Source organism: Dendrobates tinctorius, unplaced genomic scaffold, assembly GCF_039654945.1.
Source record: "Dendrobates tinctorius isolate UK_male_01 unplaced genomic scaffold, ASM3965494v1 ptg000164l, whole genome shotgun sequence".
Lineage (NCBI taxonomy): Eukaryota > Metazoa > Chordata > Amphibia > Anura > Dendrobatidae > Dendrobates > Dendrobates tinctorius.
In genome coordinates, this window is record NW_027361831.1 from 8,326,542 (window position 1) to 8,353,103 (window position 26,562).

The window sequence follows — 26,562 nt, forward strand, 5'->3', positions numbered from 1 at the left end:
GCTACCAGGAAATCCCCTATGACTCCTTTCACACCAGGGCTCTGACTGAGCTGCCAGGACCTCTCTCTAGATCCTTCCTCCACCAAGGATGGTTGAAATGAACACTATCACCAAAACTGATTGCAGCACCTGTGACTCTTTTATAGCAGAGCCAGCAATCACACCTGTATTATAATGATGTGCACTTAACTAAAGAAACAAGAGTGCACTGACGCTCACCACCATCGGGGGGAAAACTTAGAACAAACGACACTACAGTGCAATAATCCTAATGACCACCGGGGGCTTAGGGAAAAAAAAGGTTACCTGTGCTTTATATCAGTCCTGATCCAGCATGGATCATGACAGAACCCCTAGTAGAAGATTCCTATGATCCGGCGGTGTCCACCTTTTTAGGATTGCATAAAAGTGCCATCGGCCACAGTTTTTCCACTTCTGAAAAGAAGGACATCGCTGAACAGAGGCCAGACTGAGTCCAGAGTAACTCTTCTGCCTCACTGAATTGCGTCACTCTGAGATTTAGATGGAAAACCCAAAGTAAGTGGTCAGCGTAGAGCGCAGGATAAATGTGATCCCAAACATTAAGTAAAATGTTCCCAAAAAAAGCAGGCCCTCACTCAGGTCCGCCATCTGTTAACAGAAATATAGGGGGCTTCCACTTACTAGTAGCACAAAGGCTTTAGTAAAGTGAAATGGCTCCTCACCCGCCAAAAGAAATTCATCAAATTCTACGCTCCTAAATTCAAATGCCCACTCCCTTCTGAGCTCCACATTGTACCTAAACCACATATTGCATCCACGTTTGGCATTTCTGAAGCAATGAGACTTACGGGTGCATGCCTCCATAAGCACAGGCTGGGCATAACGTACTGGTGACTGCAACGCACTGGTCACTAGAGTGTACTTATCACTACAATGGCAGTTTGCAATTTTCACTTGACAACATTCATTGCTGCTTGTTTCTGGAAAATACCCATGGAGTCAAAATCGTCACTACACCTGTATACAAATTTCCCCAAGGGGTATAGTTTCCTAAATGGGGTGACTTGAGGGTTGATTCTGCTCTTCTAGCAAGCTCTGTATATGGAGTCCACAAACTGTTCTAGGAAAATCTGTGCTCCAGGAGGCAAATAGCGCTCTGTTCCTCCCGAGTCTCTCCGTGTGGCTAAGTAGTACTGTACAGCCACATATGGGGTATTGCCACGTTCAGTAGAAATTGTGGGACAATTTTTGGTGCCATGTTTGCCCACTTCTTTTGTGAAAATGTAAAATCTTTGACTAAAACAAAATTTTGATGGTAAAAATTTAGTTATTTTGTCTTCACTGCCCAATGGTATAAAACTCTGTGACACACCAATGGTGTCATTATGATGACTGCACCCCTATATTAATGATTCCGCTGTTCTGGTACCTCATGAGCTCTCTCAGTGGGTCATGGCACCTTCAAACCATAACAGTCAAATATGGTGCTCCTTGCCTTCTGAGCTTTGCACTATGCCTGAAAAATATTTGCTGATAACATGCAGGGTATTGATGCACTCAGGAAAAAATGGACCTCAGTTTGTTGTAAAAAAAAAATCTTATTATCCCTTAGAAAAATTGAAAACTTGGGGCTAAAACTACATTTTAGTGGTAAAAAAGTAATTTTAAAATGCAAAATTTAGGGCTAAATAAAATTTTTGTGAGAAAAATTTGATTTTTTTTTAAAATTATTATTCTCACGACTTAACGTTATGAACTTCTGTGAAGCACCTGGGGGTTCAAGGTGCTCACCATGCATCTAAATACATTCCTTGAGGGGTCTAGTTTCCAAAATGGAGTCTCTTGTGGGGGTTTCCGCTGTTTAGGCACATTAGGGGCTCTCCAAATACGACATGGCATGCATCCTTTATTCCAGCCAATTTTGCGTTGAAAAAGTCAAACGGCGCGCCTTCCCTTCTGAGCTCTGCTGTGCGCCTAAACAGTGGTTTACCTCCACATATGGGGCATCAGCGTACTCGGGACAAATTGCACAACAACTTTTGGGGTCCAATTTCTCCTGTTACCCTTGGGGAAAATAAAAAAAAATGGTTCTGAAGTCATTTTTGGTGGAATAAGTTAAATGTTTTTTTTCGTTTTTTTTTTTTCACAAGTAAACGCAAGTCATATCAAAGAAATTGTACCACTATCATGATCTACAATATATCCCAAGAAAACATTCTCAGAATCACCGGAATCCATTGAAGCGGTTCCAGAGTTATTACCTCATAAAGGAACAGTGGTCCCAATTTTAAAAATTGACCTGGTCTTTAACGTGCAAACCACCCTCGGGGTAAAGGGGTTAAAGTCACACTTTTGACTCCTCACAGCGCCTGCACTTCTCGCTGTAAGGATCTTCTGGTGCCGAGAGCAGCAGTCACGTGACTGCAACTACAGTATGTGATTTGCATACATGTCATCGTGTGCTGACTAGATGCCCGCGGCCTCACTCAATGCCAGTGTATTGAGTGAGACCACCAGACAGTCTAGTTGGATTGTGGTTGGAAATATGAAAATTGCATACTAGCGGTCACATGACCGCCAGCTTCCGACACTGGAGAATCCTCACAACACGTAGTGCGGGTGCTGTGAGGATTCAAAAGTCTCCAGTCACGTAAAGTCACAGCATACTCCTCAAGCCTGGACAACCGCTTTAATAAACTGAGTCAGTTTATAGATATATTTTTGAGTAAAATGTAACTTTCTCTTTTATTCTATAAACTACTGACAACATGTCTTCGAATTTCCAAGCACTAAATTTTGTATTTATTTTCAGAAAATGAGAAATGGTCAAAATAACAAAAAAATGCAGTGCTTGCAGATCTCAAATAATGCTAAGAAAACAAGTTCATGATCATTTAGAAACAACAATACTAATGTTTCTCCAGTCACCTTCCACGACAGTCACCTTGGAGGATGTTTCCCCATCCTAATGGGGGACAGGAAACACAAAGAGGTTAAATAACCCTCCCCTTCCTGCTACCTCCAGTGTTTTTCCTGTCCCCCAGTGGGGCATGAAGAGGTTACAAGGTGCTGCCTTGGCCGGCGAGCGGAGCTCCTACAAACTTACTGTACATGCCGGGCAGCCGAGGTCGGGGGTTTGCCTCTACTCCTCCAGATGGCTGCTCCCATCTCCATCTCATGTGACTCGGGACCTTTCCCGTCCCTCCCACGCCTCTTCTTGAGTAAAGCGGGGCGGTGTAGTGCAACCAGGGTCCTCTCGCAGCTACCAGGCATCCTCCTTTCACGCTGCCGGGGCCCACGCGCACTGGAGGTGACGTCGCGTCTCACCAGAAATGACGTAGCGGCACACTTCCGGTTTGCATCCTCCTGCATTCCACAGTGGAACGCACACGCCCGTGCACCCCCGGGGGATACTATGGCAGCCAGGGTCGTTCCCGGAGGTTCCTCCCCCGTGGACCAGGCGAAAGGAGGGGCACAAATCGGAACACTACGGACGTCCATATAACCGGGTCAGAAGCTCCAGATAGGCGCAGTGTGTCTGCCGGTTCTGACTATGGACGGCGACAAACCCTTGGCAGCTGTATCTGCGGAGCCCAGCGTTCCCCATCCTACCGTGAGTAGCAGGGCCGGTCCCCTACTGTCCAAACATTGGTGGCATGGGTCATACCTTCTCTCTCCTTTAGGAAGAAAAGGTCTCTGGCCCAAGGAATAAACCCAGCTGCAAGTGTGGTATTTGTGGTGCCAGGCTTCCCTCTGATTATAAGAAGAAGCTATTCCAACCCTGTACGCATGACATCCTACGTACCGAACAGCCCTCCCTTTTTGACAATATCAAAACACTCATTAAGCAGGAGGTACAGACTTCCATGGCAACCTTTGCCCAGACCCAGGTGCCCCAGCCCCCTCTCCCTGAAAAGAGGAAAATGACACCTACCGGAGACCGACTCTGACTCGGGTGAAATCCGTACCTCAGGGTCTAAGGACATTTGGGAAAATGAGGGCTGCACATCCACCCCTAAACCCGATACGAAAAAGTACTACTTCTTGGGACTGAAACCCAGAGGTAGGAAAAGGTTTCCGGTACATGAAAAAGTCCAAAATCTGATATTTCAGGAGTGGTCCTCCCCTGAGAAAAGACTTGCCATACCCTCTGAACTCAAAAATTGCTTTCCTCTCGATGGTGACAATTCTATTTGGGATATCCCTAAGATGTCCAAGTCTCTAAAGTGACTAAGACGACATCCCTCCCCTTTGAGGATTCTTCCCAATTGAATGATCCCATGGATCGTAAAATAGAAAGACACCTTAAAAAATCCTGGGAAGCATCTACAAATCTGCTAAAAGCAAACGTAGCCTCTACTTGCGTCGCTAGAGCCTTATTTCTCTGGCTTCCTACGTTAGAGGAACACCTCTCTCGGGGTACCCCCCAGGGAGGAAATCTTAGACTCCCTTCACCTCCTCCAAAAACCAACGGGCTTTTTAGCCGATGGCTCAGGAGAGACGGTGTGGGTAGCGGCAAGGTCCTTAGTCCTCTCTAATTCGGCTAGGTGGGCCCTTTGGCTGAAGTCATGGGGAGGTGAGATCACCTCTAAGACGAAGCTCTGTACTATCCCCTTCCAGGGACACCACGTATTCGGGCCAGTCTTGGATGATATCCTCGAAAAAGCCTCGGATAAGAAATTGCTTCCCGAACAGAAAGTTACCTTGAGGCGGTTTTTTCGTCCCCTACGTGAGCAGCCCTCCCAGAAAGAGTTCAAGGGAAAGGGCAAGACTGGATGGTGGAGCTACCCAAAGGGGGGGGGAGAGGGAAGAACATCCTCAGCAACAGCAGCCCCCGGACAAACAGTGACTCATTGGTGGGGGGTCTACTCACTCATTTCTTCGCCCGATGGCAGTCCATGACCACAAACCAGTGAATTCTTCACACCATACGGGCTGAAGTTGGAGTTCGAACACTCCCCCCCCCCCCCCCCCCCCCCCTAGTGTCTGAGAATTACCCCAGGACAGTCCCCAGATCTAAAAAAAAAACCCTACTTCAACTACAAGATCTGTTACGGGAAGAAGTAATCTCATATGTACCTCAGCAAGAGATAGGCAGAGGACATAATTCCCGCCTATTCTTTGTGAGAAAGCCCTCCGGAAAATACAGGCTCATCAAACTTGAAACCCCTGAATCAATTTATCAAATACCGGAGGTTCAAGATGGAGTCGGTGAAATCAGCAATCCCTCTCATTGGACGGGGCTGGCTGATGGCTACGATAGACCTGAGGGATGCTTATTATCATGTCCCTATCCATCCGGATCATAGGAAGTTCCTCAGGTTCGCGGTCTCCCACGACCGGGGAATCAGCTATCTCCAGTTCAATGCCCTCCCATTTGGCGTGTCTCCAGCACCGATGGTATTTACAAAGATTATGAGAGAAGCAGTCATTTTCATCCGTCTTCAAAGAATATGTATTTTTCCATATTTAGACAACCTGCTCATTATCGCTCCATCGATATCTCGACTAAATACCAGGACGTGTCAAAAACCCTGGAGATCCTCGAATCCCTAGTTTGGATCACAAATCTTCAGAAATCGGACCTTCACCCTTCCCCAAGGAAAAAGTTCCTGGGGATTCTCTTAGACTCGGGGGGAAAAAAGGACATCTTTCCTTCCCGAGGATCGTCATCACGACCTTCGTCAGAGTCGCCAGATTCAGACAACAAAGGGCACCGACCCTGAGGGACGCCATGTCCATTCTGGGGTCCCTGACATTGTGTATTCAGGCGGTGTCCTGGGCTCAGGCACATACGCGAATCCTTCAGTCATACGTCCTGGTAAACTCAAGGAAGTATCAAAACACTCTGTCCAGAAGAATTCCACTTCCAGGACATGTGAAATCGGCCCTCTTATGGTGGCTGAATTGCCGAAACTTGAGGCGGGGGGTGAGCTGGGATCAGCTTCCCCTGAAAGTACTCTGTACCGATGCAAGCCTGAGAGGTTGGAGAGCCGTGGTGGAGGAATCTTACTTCCAAGGACAATGGTCCCAGGACATAAGAACCAGATCTTCAAATCTAAGAAAATTGAAGGTGGTGGAAGAAGCACTGAAAGCCGCTTTATCCCTTATCCAGAACCTTCATGTTCGGATCTATTCTGACAATGTAACTATGGTAGCCTACTTCAGACACCAAAGGGGTACGAAGTATGCCAGCCTAAAGTCAGTGGCAGCAAGAATTTTCCTCTGGGCGGAGAAGCACCTACTGTCCATATCAGCTGTACACCTGAAGCGATCGGACAACATCCAGGCGGACTTCCTCAGCAGGAAGGACGTCCATCCGGGAGAATCGTATCTGAACCAAGCGGTCTTCCAATCCCTGACCGCGAGAGGGGATCCAGAGGTCGATTTATTTGCGAATGCTCAAAATGCAAAGACGGGAACATATTTCTCCCTCAGTCCCACGTACGGAGCCCGGGGAACAGACGCTTTCGCCCATTCGTCGGTTTTCAGACTAGCTTATGCCTTCCCGCCAATCCCTATGCTGGCAAGGACGCTACAAAAGATTCGATTGGACAAGGTCACGGCAATCCTGGTTGCTCCAATGTGGCCAGGACAGAGCTGGTACAGCTCTCTGATGAATATGGCCCAGGAAGGTCCCTTACTACTACCCCAAAAAACTGACCTCCTTCATCAGGGTCCCCTACTATACCCAAACCCCAACAAACTAAACCTTGCAGTTTGGTTACTGAGGCCAACATCCTGAAAGCCAGAGGTCTCTCGGATGGGGTAATCCGGACCCTTCAAAAAAGCAGAAAACCGGTAACCAGTGCCATATATGGCAAAGTATGGAAGAAGTTTTCTTCCTAGTGTCCCTGTTCCCTTCCATCCCAACATTGCTCAGGTCCTAGATTTCCTCCAGAGGGGTTTAGAGCTAGGGCTTACCCCAAGCACTCTGAGGGTACAAGTTTCTGCCCTTTGTTCCTTCTTTGACCAGGACCTGGCCAGACACCATTGGATCAAGCGATTTATGACCGCTGAAAGTAGGATACGGCCCACACTCCCTAGTCAGGTTCCCCCCTGGGATCTTAATTTAGTGCTCAATAGTCTGACACAGGCCTCATTCAAGCCCTTGCATTTAATTTAATTAAGAATCCTGACACTTAAAACAGTCTTTCTCGTAGCGATCACCACAGCTAGAAGAGTAAGTTAATTGCAGGCCCTATCTGTACAAGAGCCATACCTTTCGCTCAACTCAGACAGCATAGTACTGTGTCTAGAAAAAAAAAATTATTGTTGGTATAACGCCAAGGTGACTGGTGTGGAAGGTGACTGGAGAAAATAGAATTAGAAACCGAATTACCGATAACTCTAGGAACCTTCCATGACAGCACTAATTTCCCTATCTGATACTTTTATTGGATGATTCCTGCACTTTGGCGGTAACTGCTCATACTAGTATGTCCAGAAAAAACAGTGGAGGTAGCAGGAATGGGAGGGTTATTTAACCTCTTTGTGTTTCTGTGTTTCCTGTCCCCCATTAAGGCAGGGAGACATCCTCCAAGGTGACTGTCGTGGAAGGTTCAACACAGGAAGAGTTCAGCAATCAATATTTTGTGGAATAACCAGAATTTTTAATCACAGCTTTTATGTGTCTTGGCATACTTTCCACCAGTCTTTCACACTGCTTTTTGGGTGACCTTATGCCACTCCTGGTACAAAAATGTAGGTAGTTTCTTTGTTTGATGGCTTGCGACTATCCATCTTCTTCTTGATTACATTCCAGAGGTTTTCACTGGGGTTCAGGTCTGGAGATTGGGCTGCCCATGACAGGGATTTGATGTGGTGGTCCTTCATCCACACATTGATTGACCTAGCTGTGTGGCATGGCGCATTGTCCTGCTGGAAAAAACAGTCCTCAGGCTGGTTTCACACTTGCGTTTTTTTGCGCTGCTTTTTAGCGCAAAAAAAAGCATGCGTTTTTTTTCCTATTTTTTACATGGGGTGCGCTTATGTGCGTATACACATGCATTTGTACGCGTTTGTATGCGCATGCGGTTTTTTGTAGTGTGCTCTCGGGCGCACAAAATGCATCCTGTTGCATTTTTTGTGCGTCCGACTTGCCCCCAAAAAACGCATGCGCACGCAATGCTTTTTTTTTTTTTTTTTACAGCAAAACACCCATTGTAGTCTATGGGTGCGCATAGATTAAAAAAAAAACGCACCAAAACCCGCAAAAAAAGCACACAAATGCATGATGCGTTTTTTCCAAGCGTTTGTGTGCGCAAAAACGCGCAGCAGAAAACGCAAGTGTGAAAGTAACCAGAGTTGGGGAACACTGCCTGAGCAGAAGCAATCAACTGTTTTTCCAGGATAACCTTGTATGTGGCTTGATTCACACGTCCTTCGCAAAGATTATCCTGCCCAAATCCAGCCTTGCTGAAGCATCCCCAGATCATCACCGATCCTCCACCAAATTTCACATTGGGTGCAAGACACTGTGGCTGGTATGCCTCTCCAGGTCTCCATCTAACCATTAAGGTACTGTCACACTTAGCGATGTACCAGCGATCCCGACCAGCGATATGACGCGGTCAGGATCGCTGGTACATCGCTAAGTGGTCGCTAGTGAGCTGCCACACAGGCAGATCTCAACAGCGACATCGCTGGGGACGGGGGTCGCTACTTACCTGTTACACTAGGTGATCCTGCGTCCTCCCGCCCGGCTCCACGCTCGTCTCTCCACAGGAAGTGCTGCAGGAAGCTGACGACGAGAAACAGTCCTGGACATTCTCGCGCGATCAGCGATAACCAGCGGGGGAGTGGGTCGTAGGTAAGTATCAGACACAGCGATATCGCTATAACGTCACAAGTTATAGCGATATTGCTAGCGATATCGCTAAGTGTGACAGTACCTTTACACAACCAGGTGTTAAGCAAAGATGAAAATTAGACTCATCAGAGAAGATTACCTTACTCCAGTCCTCTATGGTCAAATCCTTATGGTCTTTGGCAAACTTCAGCCTGGCTCTCCTTTGCTTCTCATTGATGAAAGGGTTTTTTCTAGCATTACATGACTTGAGTCCTGACTCTAGGAGCCTGTTACGAACTGTTCTTGCCATGCACTTCACCCCAGCTGCCATTTGCGATTCCTTTTGTAGGTCACTTGATGTCATCTTGCAGTTGCTGAGTGACATTCAAATAAGATGACGGTCATCCCGGTCAGTGGGGAGTCGTTTTCGTCCTCTGCCATCTGTAGCTTTGTTGTCCCCAATGTCTGCTGCTTGACCTTGTTGTAATGGACTGCCATCTTAGAATTTTTAAGGATGGAGGCAACATGACGCTCACTGTATCCCTCTGCCAGTAAAGCCAGAATTGAGCCCTTCTTTTCCTCATGCAAGACTTTTATTTTAAGCTCCTTTGGCATGGCTCAAAGTTATCTTTATATTCCTATTATTTTTGGGATATTGCTAGCACTTGTTTTGCCATCCAGCTTGTCCTATTGCAAGAGGATTGTGAACACCACAGCAGGGTTTTTATACTTTCCTTTGTTATATAAGATTTGGTTCAGATGATCACCTAATCAGAAGCACATTAAGTCGAATGAGGTGTACTATGGTGTGAATTCAACTGACGCTGGAATGGAATGGCTGTCAGACATGTAGAGAAGCTGATTGTTATAAAACTGTGCAGTGGTCTCTTAATTTTTGCCAGAGCTATATACACATACATTTTCCACAGGATTTGTCGCCAGAACACTCTTAAAAAAACATCTTTGGTTTTGCACATTTCCGACTGCACCCTGTACCTGAGTCTCCCTAGGAGCAGAAGTTACTGCCTGAGTACTTCCCCCTGCTTCTTCACTGCTGTGTTTGCTGTAGGCACACAGGGACCCTGAGGAGCAAACACAGGTTTATGTTATGAATGGGTCACCGAGGAGGATGGCAGGAACGGGCTAAGCCACCAGAAAACCAGAGAGGTTGGTAACTAAGTGGATTGCAGACCCCTGATCCTATCCACACAACTAGCAGTAGCCGTGGAGCATTCCTACGATGCCCTAGACGCCTCGGCACAGCCGGAGAACTAAGCCTAAAGCCAGAAAGGTGAAATCTAAACTGCCCCAGAGCAGATCCCCAAAGGAATAGACAGCCCACAAACATATATTGTCGGTGAAACAAGATGAGACGCAAACACAAGCAGAGAACAGACTGAGCAAATGGTGGGGCCCAACTGTCAGGACAGGACAGAAAAGGTACTGTCTGCAATCGCGCACAAAACCCTAAAAAAAATTCAACACATCTGATATACAAAAAACCTGAGGCCACACGTCCTCACCCCCCGCTAGATCAGCACTCTGGTATGAACTAGAAGCAAAGCAAAAGATACTAACATAACAGGGAACTGAACAAACTGACACAAGCTGTAGCATATGGAGCGGGGCCCAGCGCTGCCCCAGGAGAGAATACGCTGAACCCTAACATCAAAGCAGAAAGCAAAAAAAAAAAGGCACAACCAGATTAGATGCAAAGGATTAGCAAAAGAATCACTTAACTGAACCATGCAGATCAGGCAGGAGACAAAAGAACTCCAAATGCACAAGGAGGAAATCTCCAGCAACCACCAAGGGAAGCCTGCTCAATTATATGCTCGCAGCCAGTAATCCCAGATTCCCAATTATCATCATCAGGTGGCAAACTTCCATCAACCTGGCCAGCTCTACTACTCCCAGTAACCATCAGAGGGAGCTCCGGCTCAGAAGTCTGAGCAAGGGAATTCACAACAGGTTTATCGCCACTTGTCTCCTCTGGTGCAGTCACACAGCACTCTAGCTGCTGATTCTAATTACCTCACTCACAGAGGACACAAGCACTGGATAGGGTGCGCGCTCTGCACAATAACTGCTCACGTGTGAGGTTTATAGGTAGGAAAGGGAGACAGAGGGGGTGTAGTCAGAAGCTGGAGCGGGTCTGGCCTGAAGCCAAAGGGGTCGTAGCGGCTTCTTACTGCAGTGTGGGATAAGTAGGGCCCGGCCAGGGCACAGTCTCTAAATCGGGACTGTCCCGCTGGATCCAGGACGGTTGGGAGCTACGCTAGAGGTACTTCATCAGTATGTGAGTACCGGATAATCTTTTATTACATTTCTATATGAATGTTACAGTATGTTATATACTCCATACTTTATATTTGTGCTAAAAAGCATAAAGCCATAACCCTGATCCTAACCATGTACTCCAATATCTCCAATAATTATATTATGACATGGGATTTTTATGATGTTACATCTTCACATTAAGGAATCTACAATATCTGATCCTCTTAGTGGAAATCTATCGAAGAAAATTTTTCTGATTGACCAGTCAATAATGGAATGGAGCAGTGACAAGATGGCGGAGAGGATATTACACATCACCTTAGAGATCCTCTTCCACCTTACTGGAGAGGTGAGAGAGTCTGATGACGTCACATTACATCATTCTTATCTATGGGAATAACAAATGTACAGGACTGGAGAGGTGAGGACTTTGGAAATGTCTGTGTTGAGATTTATTAATATGTCTCTCCATAACCAGGATTACACAGTAGTGAAGAAGACTTCTAGTGAGCACTGTCAGGACCTTGTGTTTGAGGGATGGGGAACTCCCCTAAGTCCAATCACGGGTCCTCTACCTCACATCAATGACCAGAAGATCCTAGAACTCACCTACAAGATGATTGAGCTGCTGACTGGAGAGGTGACACTGCTGGGAATGCTGGGACATTATACAGTAATGCTATGAAGGGATAGGGGGATGACTATATCATTGTATGTGTCAGGTTCCTGTAAGGTGTCGAGATGTCTCCATCTATTTTTCCATGGAGGAGTGGGTGTATTTAGAAGAACACAAAGATCTGTACAAGGACATCATGATGGAGGTTCCCCAGCTCCTCACATCATCAGGTAAGAGGACTAAATACACATGGCCTATAATTATCTGTGTGTAAAGAATAAACTCAGTCCCTGTATGTGTTTCCTCCAGTTCTATCCAGTAAGAGGACAACACCAGAGAGATGTCCCCATCCTTTTCTTCCACAGGACTGTAAACAAGAAGAACCCGATGTTCCTCAGGATCATCAGGTAGATGGAGAGAAGGTATCATGAGATCTCCACTTTGATGTGTACACGGCTGTGAAGGTCTTGTGCTCAGTCTTGTTTTTTATCCACCAGTATTATATGTTTTATTCATGTGTAATAAGAACAGTGGAGATGGCAGGATTAGAGCTGATCATAGATGTGACTTCGCCATCTGTCGGTGATTTCTTAAATATTTGTTTCAGGGTGAAGTTCTGACTCACATTAATACTACAGAGACATATGTGAGGGGTGATGAATGGTGTAAAGAGGAGATTCCTACATATGACTACCCAGGTGAGTAGTAAACACTAAATTATAGAAAAGTCACAGATTCCTCTCATGGCAATATGTGTGTGTGTGTGTATGTATGTGCATATGTGTGTGTGTATATATATATTGTGACGGACTCAGCTCCTGCTGAGCCCATTTTTTGAGTGGACCCTCTGGGTCGTGGCACCCACCCACCGAGGGCGAGCTGACCTTGTGAGAATCCACCCCCTATACAGGGAGTGTCAGGGGCAAGACCAAGGGGGTGAGCCACCACGACTGCTGGGACCAGACGGCCGGCTCAGGGGACACTAGACGAGTGTCTGACGACAAGGACGAGCAGGAAGCAAGACGAGACTAGACGTAGGTGCAAGGTATCTTCATTAGAATAACACAAGATCACATACAGAGAAAACAAGCAAAACGTGCAAGGTGCGCGCGTGGGCACGCCAAGGTCCATAACATGGTACGTGCCAGATGGCACGCCTAGGCACAGGTAATGGCATGATGGCATCGGACTCCGGACTGCTGGCAAACCGACAGGGTCCAGGGATCAGGCTGCGGACGTCAGCTCCGGACATCAGGCCGCAGTCATCTGGTTCCGGACCTCTGGCAACGGACGGCAGGTTCCGGGCATCCGGCAGGCAAACCAGGGTTCAGGCAAGGAGGCACGACAGATATCCAAGCAGGGTGCGTGTTTAGGGAACACGCCAAGGTCCAAGGCTAGGTGCGTGTGAAGGGGACACGCCAGGGTCCAAGGCTAGGTGCGTGTGTAGGGGACACGCCAGGGTTCAAAGCAAGGTGCGTGTGTAGGGGACACGCCAGGGTTCACAAACGAGACGGTGCGTGTGTAGAGCCACGCCAAAGCATAGGATAAGACGGAGTGCGTGTAGAGACACGCCAAGGTACAAGGTACAAGACAGAGTGCGTGTAGACACACGCCAAGGTACAAGGTACAAGACAGAGTGCGTGTAGAGACACGCCAGGGTTCAGAGCAGGGCTGCGTGCTAGGAGCTACGCAGGGACGCACACCTCACTGGCCAATGCACACGGCTGTAACGCCAGCACGAGGCACGACTAAGGCACAGGAGGGGGCAAAGGAACCTTCGTGCTAGGAACCACGCCAGGTTCAGGGCAGGGTGCGTGCTAGGAGCCACGCCAGGGTTCAAGGCAGGGTGCGTGCTAGGAGCCACGCCAGGGTTCAAGGCAGGGTGCGTGCTAGGAGCCACGCCAGGGTTCAAGGCAGGGTGCATGCTAGGAGCCACGCCAGGGCACAAGGAAGGGCTGCGTGCTAGGAGCCACGCAGGGGGCACGCCACACTGGCCAGTACACACGGCTGTACACAAACACGTGGCACTTACCATGGCACAGGAGACGGCCAAGGGGAACCCACGCCGGGGTTCAATGCAAGGACAAGGCAGGGAACAAGGCAAGGAATACAGGCAGAAACAGAGCCAGGTCAGAGAGAGGACAGAGTCTAGCAGCGGAGCGTAGGCAGAAGCCCAGAGCCGGGCCAAGGGAAGACCTTGGGACTAGACAAAGAAACGAGCACTAAGGAGAGGAGAAATGGTGCGTGTGCCAGGGAGCACTACAGAGCACCATAGGAGAGAGCGAGGCAGAGCAAGCAAAGACTGAGACGATAGGGAGGAACACAAAGCAAGGAATAGCAAGGCAGAGAACACAGGGAGGACTACAAGTCAAAGCATAGCAAAAGCAAGACATTGCAAAACAGGCGAGGCAGAGAACACAGGAAGGACTACAAGTCAAAGCAAAGCTAAGGCGAGACATAGCAAAACAGACTAAGACAAAGAACAGCAGAAGGACTACAAGGCAAAGCAAGGCAAAGACAAACATGGCACGAGAGACAACACAAGACATGGCACAAGACAAGAGGCGGAATACGAGCACGGAGCGTGTGCAGAGACGCACTACAGAGCAAAGTGCAAGGGCACAGAATAGAGGGAGCAACCCCACAGACCCAGAGCCTTGCAGGGAAGCAACACAATAATCAGGCCCTGAGCAAAGGAAGGGGCGGCCTGATATAGGGCATAGCACCTCCTCTTCCAGGTCAGGACCAGGGGAGCACTTCCGGGTTCAGATCCACAGGATAACAGAGCACAGTCAATGATCAGAGTTCCAGACATGACGAGACGACGGCAGATCCAGTGCTGAAACCTAGACAGGTCACATGATCAGAGTTCCAGACATGACGAGATGATTACCGAACCAGACAGTGCAGGATCTTTAGGAAACGTCACATGATCAGCGTTCCAGACATGACGAGATGATTGCAGAACCAGACAGTGCAGGATCCAGGCAGGGACACATGATCAGGGACTCTAGACAAGACAAGAAGATCACAGAAGGCAGAGCAGAAACGCAGGCATCCTGCAGCTCAGACATGAGGCGAGTGTGCACACAGCTCTAGCGAACATGCAGGACAGCAGACAAAACATGCGCATGCACATCGCTCCAGGAGTTCTTGAGACAAACAGACATGGCGGACGTGACATATATTTTACCTAAAATTGTCCGTCATCCACTTCCGTCTGGATGTCCTCGAATCCCATAATTCATCGCGCCGATCGGAAGTAAGCTGACCACCATATTGGAACACCCATGTAATGGATGTTCCAATATGGCACCCGCTGGTGGTACCAGCCCCTTGCGCAGTACCACCAGCGGGTCACCGCCGGACCCCCGTCGCTGGGACTGCTCCGCCGCAAGGACCCCTCCCCACCGCTTCTATAGCCACCACCAGGAGTATAAGCCAGCAAGCCAGCAGGGGAGGGGAAGCGTCAGGAGAGAGCAGCTGTGACAGCATACTCACCCACTCCTGGCGCGGTGGCTGCAATGTCCCTGCGTCTGTCTCCGATTTCCCGCCTTCCAGCAGCACTTGCTGTATTCAGCGGTCACGTGGTACCGATCATTATAGTAATACATTACTTTAATGAGCGGAATCACCTGACCGCTGAATACAGCAAGTGCTGCTGGAAGTCGGGAAATCATAGACAGATGCAGGCACATTGCAGCCACTGTTCGAGGATGGAGGAGGACCGTGGAGGATGAGTGAGGACCAGGGGAGCCGAGCCAAGGCAAGCCACGCATACAGGCTGGGACCAGGGAGCCACGCATACAGGCTGGGACCAGGGAGCCACGCATACAGGCTGGGATCAGGGAGCCACGCATACAGGCTGGGACCAGGGAGCCATACATACAAGAGGGGGAGCCACACATACCAGGACAGGGACAGCCACACATACCAGGACAGGACAGGGAAAGCCACACATACCAGGATAGGGACAGGGGAGCCACACATATCAGGACAGGGATGGGGGAAGCCACGCATAGCAGGACAGGGACGGGGGAAGCCACGCATAGCAGGACAGGGATGAGGGGAGCCACACATGCCAGGACAAGGGGACAATGCATATCTGGCTTATACTCGAGTCAATAAGCTTACCCAGTTTTCTGTGGCAAAATTATGTGCCTCGGCTTATACTCGGGTCGGCTTATACTCAAGTATATACGGTACACGTCTCCGCTATTCCCATGCAGGCGCAGTAACAGCCACGTCGTTACTACACATGGGTGAGAAAATAGCGGTGACGTGTATGTCACTTCCGCAGGCGCAGTTCGTGGCCGCAATTCCCGCGCATGCGCAGTAACAGTCACAACCGGGCTGCTCCTTTCAGCACAACTAAGCATACACAGACATTTCATCTCCCGATGCGGTAGCATCGGACCTTTTTCTAGTGTGTGTGTGTGTGTATGTGTGTGTGTGTGTGTGTGTGTATATATGTGTGTGTATATATATATATATATATATATATATATATATATATACACACTGCTCAAAAAAAAGGAAACACTTAAACAACAGAATATAACTCCAAGTAAATCAAACTTCTGTTAAATCAAACTGTCCACTTAGGAAGCAACACTGATTGACAATCAATTTCACATGCTGTTGTGCAAATGGAATAGACAATAGATGGAAATTATTGGCAATTATCAAGACACCCTCAATAAAGGTGTTGTGAGTTCATTTTCCGGTCCACCAGTTATGAGTTCTCCTTCCAGGCTTCCTCTGGTGGTAACTGGAGGTAGTGAGGCTGATTTAATGAGTAGAGATCTGCCACCTGATAATGAGGATGAAGATTGGACCTCAGGAATGTCAGACTGGATTTAAGACGGACGACGCCCTATTTTGGTGCTGGTGATTCCTTCTGGCTTTTCAGTTCCTGGTTTTCAGCTCTGTTCCAGTCATTTCAAGCTAAGTTTTTCTGCTAATGTTCACACTTGATTTTGTTTGTCTATTCAGTTTTTTTGTGTGGTCAGCCAGCTGGGGCTGTGCTGAATTTCCACTCTTATTTATCTGTATTTGCCAATTTGCTTTTTTGTCCCATATTAGATTGGCCTCTTTTTGCTCTGTCTCAGAATATTTCAGAGTGCTGATATAGTGGGAGAAGTCTAGTGACTTCAGGGTTAATTTTGCTAGCAGAAGTGTTGGACATTATTTTTGTAGGTTTTTGGCAGATTGCAGACAGTGTCTTTCCTTTCCTGTCCTTTCTAGTTAGTTTGGGCCCCATCGTTTGCTCAGCCTATTTTCCTGCCTGTGTTTGTGCTTTCATCTTGTTTTACCGTCAATACATGTGTGGGGGCTGTCTTTCCTTTGGGGTCTCCTCTGGGGCAGTTAGTTTTCCCCTTTTCTTGCTTTAGGTTTATTTAGTCCTCTGGCTGTGACGAAGCATCTAGGACCATCATAGGTACGCTCCACGGCTACTGCTAGTTGTGTGGTTAGGATCAGGGATCTGCAATCTGCATAGTTACCAACCTCTCTGGTTTTCTGTGAGTTAGCTTGTTTATTCTTTTTCTCTTCGGTGACCCATTCATAACAGGAGTGGTTCTGCAGGTGGGGACCACAGACCACAGCTCAGTACCAATGCCTTCTGGCTGATATTTTGGTCACTTTTGAATGTTTGTTGTACTTTCACACTCGTGGTAGCATGAGACGGAGTCTACAACCCACACAGGTGGCTTAGGAAGTGCAGCTCATCCCCCATCTGTGGTCGTCGGGCACTCAGACCATCCTCATGGAGTCGGTTTCTAACCGTTTGTGCAGACACATGCACATTTGCTGGAGGTCATTTTGCAGGGCTCTAGCAGTGCTCCTCCTGTTCTTCCTTGCACAAAGGCTGAGGTAGCAGTCCTGCTGCTGGATTGTTGCCCTCCTACGGCCCCCTCCACATCTCCTGGTGTACTGGCTTGTCTCCTAGTAGCGCTTCCAGCCTCTGGTCACTACACTAACAGACACTGTAAACCTTCTTGCCACAGCTCGCATTGATGTGCCATCCTGGATGAGCTGCACTACCTGAGCCACTTGTGTGGTTGTAGAGTCCGTCTCATGCTACCACGAGTGTGAAAGTACAACGAACATTCAAAAGTGACCAAAACATCAGCCAGAAAGCGTTGGTACTGAGATGTGGTCCCCCACCTGCAGAACCACTCCTTTATTGAGGGTGTCTTGATAATTGCCAATAATTTCCATCTGTTGTCTATTCCATTTGCACAACAGCATGTGAAATTGATTGTCCATCAGTGTTGCTTCCTAAGTGGACAGTTTGATTCATTTGGAGTTACATTCTGTTGTAAAATTGTTCCCATAATTTTTTTGAGCAGTGTTTATATAATATAAAAATAGAGAACAACAGCACAGGAAAAAGTAGGGAGCAAAGCCTCACAGGTACATACCAGCCCTTGTAAATAGAAAATCAAAACAGATAGAGGCAGACCTTTCCAAAGTGCTTGAGACCGAAACCTCGCCACATGGGCTATTAAAAAGCACTTTTTTCTAATTCCATATGGTGTGCTACCTCTATCTGTTTTGATTTTCTATTTACAAGGGCTGGTATGTACCTGTGAGGCTTTGCACCCTACTTTTTCCTGTGCTGTTGTTCTCTATTTTTATATTATATAAACACTGCTCAAAAAAATTATGGGAACACTTATACAACAGAATGTAACTCCAAATGAATCAAACTGTAATAACCTTTTCACCCCCCCAGAAGGTGCTTGGTTTTTTTTTTCTTAGGATCTTAGTTGCTCCCAGCATTGTGCTTTTCTGAACAGAGAGTTCAGATGATGCTCCTGGGAGCTGTTGTAGCCATTTTTCCAACATAGGCCTCTTTCACACTTCCGTTTTTGACCATCAGTCAAAATCCGCCAGGTTTTGAAAAAAACAGATCCGCCATTTTTTTTTTGGCGGATCCGTTTTTTTTCCCATTAAGTTGCATTACTGACTGATCTTGACGGATGGCCATCCGTTGGATCCGTTTTTTTGCGGATCCGCCAAACTTTTTGCGTCCGCCGGCATGCCTGGACGGACCTTGCAACGTTTTTTTTGTTGTAGGATCCGCATTTTCCAGTGCGCATGCCCGAAGAAAGGAAGTCAGGGAGAAAATTAACCCTGAAATCCTTTCTGGCAGACGAAAAAAATTCTCTCTCTCTCTCCCAGCGGTTCCTTTAAAATTCTTCATTCTGCGGATCCGTCAAAAAACGGATCCTGTGGCATCCGTTCACATCAGTTAGGAACGGATCCGCTTTTCCGCCTTTTTGGCGGATTTTAACTGACACAAAAAACTGAAGTGTGAAAGAGGCCTTAGGAGCACTTGGAGCAGTGACCCCTATCACCACTGGAATCACTGTCGTCTTCACCTTCCACATCTCCTTTTGAGATCTTGGTATTTCTCCAGCTTCTCATATTCCTTCTTTCTGATGTTGTTGTCACTTGGCACTGCCACATCTATTATTGCTGTTTTCTGTTCCATGTTTAATATCGCAATGTCCTGGTTGTTTAGCCAACACCTGCTTATCCATCTGGATCTTGAAGTCCCACAGGATTTTAGCCCTTCATTCTCCACCACTTTCTCTGGGATTTCCCACCTGGACTTGGGGGGACTTAGCCCAATATGCTGTGCAGATGTTCCTGTATACAATTCCTGCTACTTGCTTGTGGCGTTCAGTATACGCTGTTCCTGCTTGCATTTTGCATCCTGCCACTATGTGTTGGACGGTATCTGAGGTTTCTTTGCATAGTCTGCACCTCGGGTCTTGTCTTGTGTAGTAGATTCCTGCTTCTATGAATCTGGTACTTAGTGCTTGCTCTTATGCCGCTATAATTAGTGCCTCTGTGCTGTCTCGGAGTCCAGCTTTCTCCAGCCATTGGTAGGATTTCTCCATGTCAACCACCTCCATTATCTGTTGATGGTACATCCCATGCAGCGGCTTGTCTTGCCATGGCGCTTCATGTTCCTGTTCTTCCTTCCAGATCTGTTGTTATTGCTGCCTTGGGCATTCTGTCAGCATCTCATCTTTTGGAGCCATTTTTCTGATGTATTCCTGGATACTCCTTGTTTCGTCTGTGATGGTGGCTTGGATGCTTATCAAGCCTCAACAACCCTTCTTTCTGTTGGTATACAATGTCTGGATGTTAGACTTAGGGTGGAGAACTCCATGCATTGTGAGGAGCTTTCGTGTCTTTACATCTGCAGCTTCCATCTCTTCTTTGGGCCAGCAAACTATGCCAGCAGGGTATCTGATAACTGGCACGGCATATGTATTGATGGCCCAGATTTTATTCTTCCCATTGAGCTGGCTCTTCAGGACCTGTCTTACCCTTTGATGGTATTTGGATGTTGCTGCTTTCCTTGCCTCTTCATCATGGTTACTGTATCCCTGTGGGATACCCAGGTACTTGTAGCATGTCTGTACATCTGTTATGTGCCCTGCTGGTAATTCCGCTCCATCAGTTTTGACTACCTTGCCTCTCTTTATTACCAACCAGCTACACTTCTCCATTCCGGAGGACATCCCTATGTCTTTGCTGTAGATTCTTGTCAGGTAGATCAGTGAATTGATTTTGAAGAAAGACCACCACATCAAATCCCTGTCCTGTGGAAAATAAATTAAAATAAATTATATACCAAGGCTCCTAACACTATAATACTATCTTAGGTAGCTGCTAAAAGTGCACAACCAGACTGGGGGCTCATATCCTGGATTTGCCCTGTTGGATATAATATACCAGTAGTGGTCCTTGGGCAAGATTACTAACACTATAGTGCCTACTTCAATAAAACATGTGTCACTAGTGCGGTGCATGTCATGAAGGGGTTAAACATCAATCATTTTGACTTTGAGGCAGCGCCATCAGCATCTGATACTACTGCAGCAGTGGCGGACAGTCCTAGCCAGAGCATGACTGGTACACTCGGGTCCCTGCCTGCAGTATCAGTAAATACAAAAAAGCTGTATGTAATAAGATTATAAATCCATGCTTTCAGTTTGGCAGTTATTTAAATCTAAATGGTCACTATTCACTGCTGATTCTCCTGGGTCTCTCTGCAGCATTTAACACCCTTGATCACCTGCTGCTCCTCACTATGCTCTACTCTCTCAGCCTCAAACAGACTGCACTCTATTGGTTCTCCTACCCTTCTGACCGCTCCTTCTCTATATCATTTGCTAGCTCTTCGTCATCTCCTCTTCTCCTTACTGTTGGGGTTTCTCAGGGTCAAATCTTAGGTCCCCTTCTCTTCTCTGTAACCAGTAGCCTTATTGGACAAACTACCAGCATATATATGCTGATGACACCTAATTATACATATCTTCTTCTGTCATCACCCCCACCTTAATACAAAATACCGGGAATTGTTCACTGTCTCTAACATCACGTCCTCCCTCTATGTGAAACAGACTCCAAACCTGAATTCCTATTACCTTCCTGTACTAACATTCATATACCAGATATGCAAAAGGATTGGGTGGTTCAACCATAACTTCACAGCAGCGTAACTTTGTTTAATTCCCTGTATCCAAACACTCACTCGCTCATGTCACACCTGCATCTCTTATAAAGATTTCCAGAATCCAACTTTTTTACCTTTTGAAACTCCCAACAACTTTCACAATGACTTATTCAGTCTTGTCTGGAATAGGGCAACCCTCTACTAATTGACCTCCCTCTTATCAAACCTCTCGTCTTTCCTGAATGCTACAGCCAGGCTCCTATTTCTGTCCAGCTGCTACACCGATGCCTCCAACCTGTGCCAGTCATTGCACTGGTTATCCTTAGTCTACAGAGTACAATACATAGTGCTGCCCTTCAGTTTATTCAATATTTCCATTCGAAAAGAAAATCAACAGCTCTAACAGAATGTTCTAAATCATTTTTTTTAATGAATAGCCAAGAGTAGATAATAAAGGAAGGACATAAAAGACTTTTTCTTTTATCCAATCCTAAATTTGTTTACACTTTCTTTACGATTCTGCACTGAGTACTGAAAGATAAGCCTATGAAAATGGTGGCTTAATTTACAAAATATAAACTGCATGCAATAAAATAGCAGGAGCCCTACCATTATCATCTCATGCTACTTTTAAGGTCTACTGTAAGAATTTGATCGGTTTTACATTAGTGCCTTAGTTAACCCCTTCGCGCTGGAGCCCATTTTTGTTTTTGCATTTAGGTTTTTTGCTCCCCTTCTTCCCTTCTTTTTTATTTTTCAGTTAATATGGCCATGTGAGGGCTTGTTTTTTGCGGGACAAGTTGTACTTTTGACATCATTGGTTTTACCATGTCTTGTACTCAAAAACGGGAAATAAATTCCAAGTACGGTGAAATTGCAAAAAAAGTGCAATCCCACACTTGTGTTTTTTTTTTTTTTTCCACCATGTTCACTAAATGCTAAAACTGACCTGCCATTATGATTCTCCAGGTCATTACGAGTTTATTGACACCGAACATGTCTAGGTTAATTTTTATCTAAGTGGTGAAAATAAATTTAAAACTTTGTTAAAAAAAAAAAAAAAAACATTTTCCTATACCTGTAGCATCTCCATTTTTCATGATCTCGGGTTGGGTGAGGGTTTATTTTTTGCGCGGCGATCTGACGTTTGTAATGATACCATTTTGGTGCAGATAAATTCTTTGATCGCCTGTTATTGCATTTTAACGCAATGTCGAGATGACCAAAAAAACGTAATTCTGGCATTTTGAATTTTTTTCTCACTACGCTAATTAGTGATCCTGGTTAATCCATTTTTTATTGATCGGGTAATTCTGAATGTGGCGATACCAAATATGTGTTTGATTTTTTTTTTAATCTATTTTGAATGGGGCAAAAGAGGGGTGATTTGAACTTTTATATATTTTTTTTTTTAGTTTTGGCATGCTTCAATAGCCTCCATGGGAGGCTAGAAGCTGCCATTGCATGATCGGCACTGCCACATAGAGCTCATGCTCAGATCACCTCTATGTAGCAGAATGACAGCATTGCTATGCGCACCAAACACCGGGTGGCGCTCATAGCAATCCGGCATCAACAACCATAGAGGTCTCAAGGAGTCCACTGGTTGTTATGATGACGCACTAATGATGGGGGTCAGCGATGCACGTATTTCCGGCCCGATGGCTGGAAGCACTTGTTAAATGCCGCTGTCAGTTTGACAGAGGCATTTAACTAGTTAATAGCTGCGGGCTGAGCGCGATTCCTCCTGGCACATATTAGCTATTGAAAACAGCTGACATGTCCCGGCTCTGAGGTGGGCTCGCTGCCGGAGCCCACTTCAAAAGGGGGAGATGCAACATGCGCTGTACTAGTACGGTGCATGTCGCAAAGGGGTTAAAAAAATGCTGCACACCTTGTATTTTGGATAGACATTTTTAGATATTTTATAACATTTATATCAATATAAATTTTAGTCATTAAAAACTAAATATCCATTTTATTCTTGGCAGATGACTGGCCTGGGAGCTCAGAAGGACAATGGATATCTTTAGATTATAAAGCAGAGGATTGTGGTATCCCTCAAGATACATGTGAAGAACAAGCTATAATTCTAAATATAGCCCATCACAGCAAACCTCTATCATCTGATCCTTTAGAACAGGTCCTATCTTATGATTCATCAAGGAATGTTAAGAAAAATAAATCTCACAGAAGAGATGTCCTAAATCAAAGAGGTCACACAGGGAAGAAGACCTTTTCGTGTGCAGAATGTGGAAAATGTTTTAAAGAGAAGTCATTTCTTGTCAGACATCAGCACACTCACACAGGAGCAAAGCCGTTTTCGTGTTCAGAATGTGGAAAATGTTTTAGAGAGAAATCATACGTTGTTAAGCATCAGCGGATTCATACAGGCTCAAAGCCATTTTCATGTTCAGAATGTGGAAAATGTTTTAGGGAGAAATGTGATCTTGTTAGACATCAAAGGATTCACACAGGTGACAAGACGTTTTCATGTTCAGATTGCGGGGCACTTTTTACCGCTAAATCATCTCTTGTTAGACATCAAAATAGTCACACCGGAGTAAAACCATTTTCATGTTTAGAATGTGGAAAAAGTTTTAATCAGAAATCAAAACTTATTAAACATAAGAGAATTCATACAGGGGAGAAGCCATTCTCATGTAAAGAATGTGGGAAATGCTTTAGAGAGAAATCAAATCTTTTTTCACATCAAAGAATCCACACAGGTGAAAAACCATTTTCATGTTCAGAATGTGGGAAATGTTTTGGGGAGAAATCATATCTTGTTAAACATGAGAGAATTCACACAGGGGAGAAGCCGTTTTCTTGTTCAGAATGTGGGACACGTTTTACTGCTAAATCATTTCTTGTAAAACATCAAATAATTCACACGGGAGTTAAGCCATTTTCATGTTCAGAATGTGGAAAGTGTTTTAACCGAAAAGAAAATCTTACTAAACATGAGAAAAGTCACAAAGGGATAAAACCATTTTCATGTTCAGAATGTGGGAAATATTTTAGACAGAAATCCAATCTCTATATACACCAGAGAACGCACACAGGTTCAAAGCCGTTTTCGTGTTCAGAATGTGGGAAAAATTTTAATCAGAAATCCTGTCTTGTTTCGCATCAGAGAGTTCATACAGGAGAGAAGCCATATTCGTGCTCAGAATGTGGAAAATCTTTTAATCAGAAAGCAAGTCTTCTTACTCATCAGGCAACTCACAGAGGGGAAAGGCCATTTTCATGTTCAGAATGTGGAAAATGTTTTAAGAATAAGTGGAATCTTATTGAACATCAGAGAATTCACACAGGGGAGAAGCCATATTCATGCTCAGAATGTGGGAAAGGTTTTATTCAGAAATGGGGCCTTGTTACACATCAGAGAATTCACACAGGAGCAAAGCAATATTCATGTTCAGAATGTGGGAAACAGTATTATGCTAAATCAAGTCTTGTTAAACATCAGAAAATTCACACAGGAGCCAAGTCATTTTTATGTTCAGAATGAGGAAAATCTTTTAACCAGAAAGCATATGTTAACATGTATATGTAATTAACTATAAGAAAGGTCACACAGGGAAGAAGCCGTTATCTTGTGAAGAATGTGGGAAATATTTTATTGACATTGATTCTTTTTAGACATCGGAGAAATCACATTTTCATAATCATAATGTGTGATCGATTTTGCCCACAAATCACATCAACCTCAAAAGAAGCATTCAAGCATTTCAATATTGTCTATATAAAACTTATATCAGTCATATCTAATAAAATTTACAATATGAGCTAAAAACAAATGGGAGTAGGATTTGATGTAGCCCCTAGTACAGATGACCAATAGACCATGATTATAGAATTAAACAGATTACCAGACTAAGGCAGATATCACTAATCACTATATCTTCGATTTAATCGCTACATCATCTAATATGAAGGGCCTTATTTCCTCTATTTACAGGATATTATTACCCTTATATCTAGATAAGCATCCCATGCTGGTCAGATCAAAGTGGGAAGAGGATGTTGGCACCATATCTGAAGAACAATGGAATGAAATACTTGAAACAACACCTATGCTATATCTGATTCCTAAAGAATGTCCCGAATTTTCCTTATCCACAGAGTATATAAGACACCTAATATATTGTTTAAAATTGGGGCTCGGACTGAAGGCTCTTGTCCGAGATGTGGTACGAATGGGGCCCATCTGATGCATATGCTATGGGAATGTGTTGATATAGGCCACTACTGGGTGGGGGTGAACTCTCTGATTAAACAAGTATTCGGGATGCACATACAACTTGATCCTTGGGTGTGATTACTGGGCCTTCTGGGGGTAGATTTAAGATCCCCTGTGGCTACCGCCATTCTGAGAATACCATTTCTGGCTAGGAAATTGTTAACATTGCACTGGTTAGACCGTAATCCTTCAACATTGGAAGAATTGAAAGCTAAAATTAATAGTACCATATGCATGGAGAGAGGTAATTACATTAAAAGGAATTCAATAAAGAAAAGTTTATAAATATATTGGAACTGTGGCTGGTCACCCCTCAGGTGGCATCGGTGGATCTACTCAGAATAACTCTACTAGACTGGTTGGCTTTCTAAATATTGTATGTTGAGGACATATAGATACCAATTATTTTCTGTTCGTAAACATGTTAGTGAACATACAACCAATACTAGTTTTGGTATAATGCTTGTATTTAATGACGCATCACCAGTCTTTGGGAAAATCTTCATTTGGACAAAATTGATAACTTTATTTGGCATGTACTACCTTGACAGGTATAGGACTATATAAACTTTAATGGTTAAATGTGTTTATTAAGTTTATTGTGTTTGTACTAAAATGTATAATGTATGTAATCATTTATTAAGTCAAATCAATAAAAATGATCTGATTTACAAAAAAACAGGTTATCCAGGGCTATTACTTCTACAGAGCAGCTTCTCTTCCTTTCTGTATAAGGAGATTCACTGCCTGATTGCAGGGAGTCGGCTGTTAATCAGCATGCCGTCAATAGTGACAACTGTGTCTACAGAGCAGACTGGAAGAGAAAGAGCTATTCTGTTGATTTGAGGCCAAATAAAGCTGGAGAATCGCTGCCTGAGCCGGAACAGGTCATCGCAAGGTATAACAGGCAGGTAGTTAGCAAATACAATGCCTTGCAAAAGAATTCGGCCCCCTGGAACTTTTCAACCTTTTCCCACATATCATGCTCCAAACATAAAGATACCAAATGTAAATTTTTGGTGAAGAATCAACAAGTGGGACACAATTGTGAAGTTGAATGAAATTTATTGGTTATTTTAAATTTTTGTGGAAATACACAAACTGAAATGTGGGTCGTGCAATATTATTTGGCCCCTTTACTTTCAGTGCAGCAAACTCACTCCAGA

General features: G+C 45.3%; 1 protein-coding gene across 1 annotated transcript in view; it reads left to right on the plus strand.

Annotated features, from left to right (window-relative positions):
• Positions 1-26,075, plus strand: part of LOC141052936 (uncharacterized) — a 31,066-nt gene extending 4,991 nt beyond the window's left edge. The window contains exons 2-7 of the mRNA XM_073550266.1: positions 11,256-11,402; positions 11,532-11,693; positions 11,776-11,899; positions 11,979-12,091; positions 12,277-12,367; positions 23,142-26,075. Coding sequence (XP_073406367.1) covers positions 11,256-11,402; positions 11,532-11,693; positions 11,776-11,899; positions 11,979-12,091; positions 12,277-12,367; positions 23,142-24,664 — 2,160 coding nt within the window. The 3' untranslated portion in view covers positions 24,665-26,075. The remainder of the gene's footprint in view (positions 1-11,255; positions 11,403-11,531; positions 11,694-11,775; positions 11,900-11,978; positions 12,092-12,276; positions 12,368-23,141) is intronic.
• The last annotated feature ends 487 nt before the right edge of the window (positions 26,076-26,562 follow it).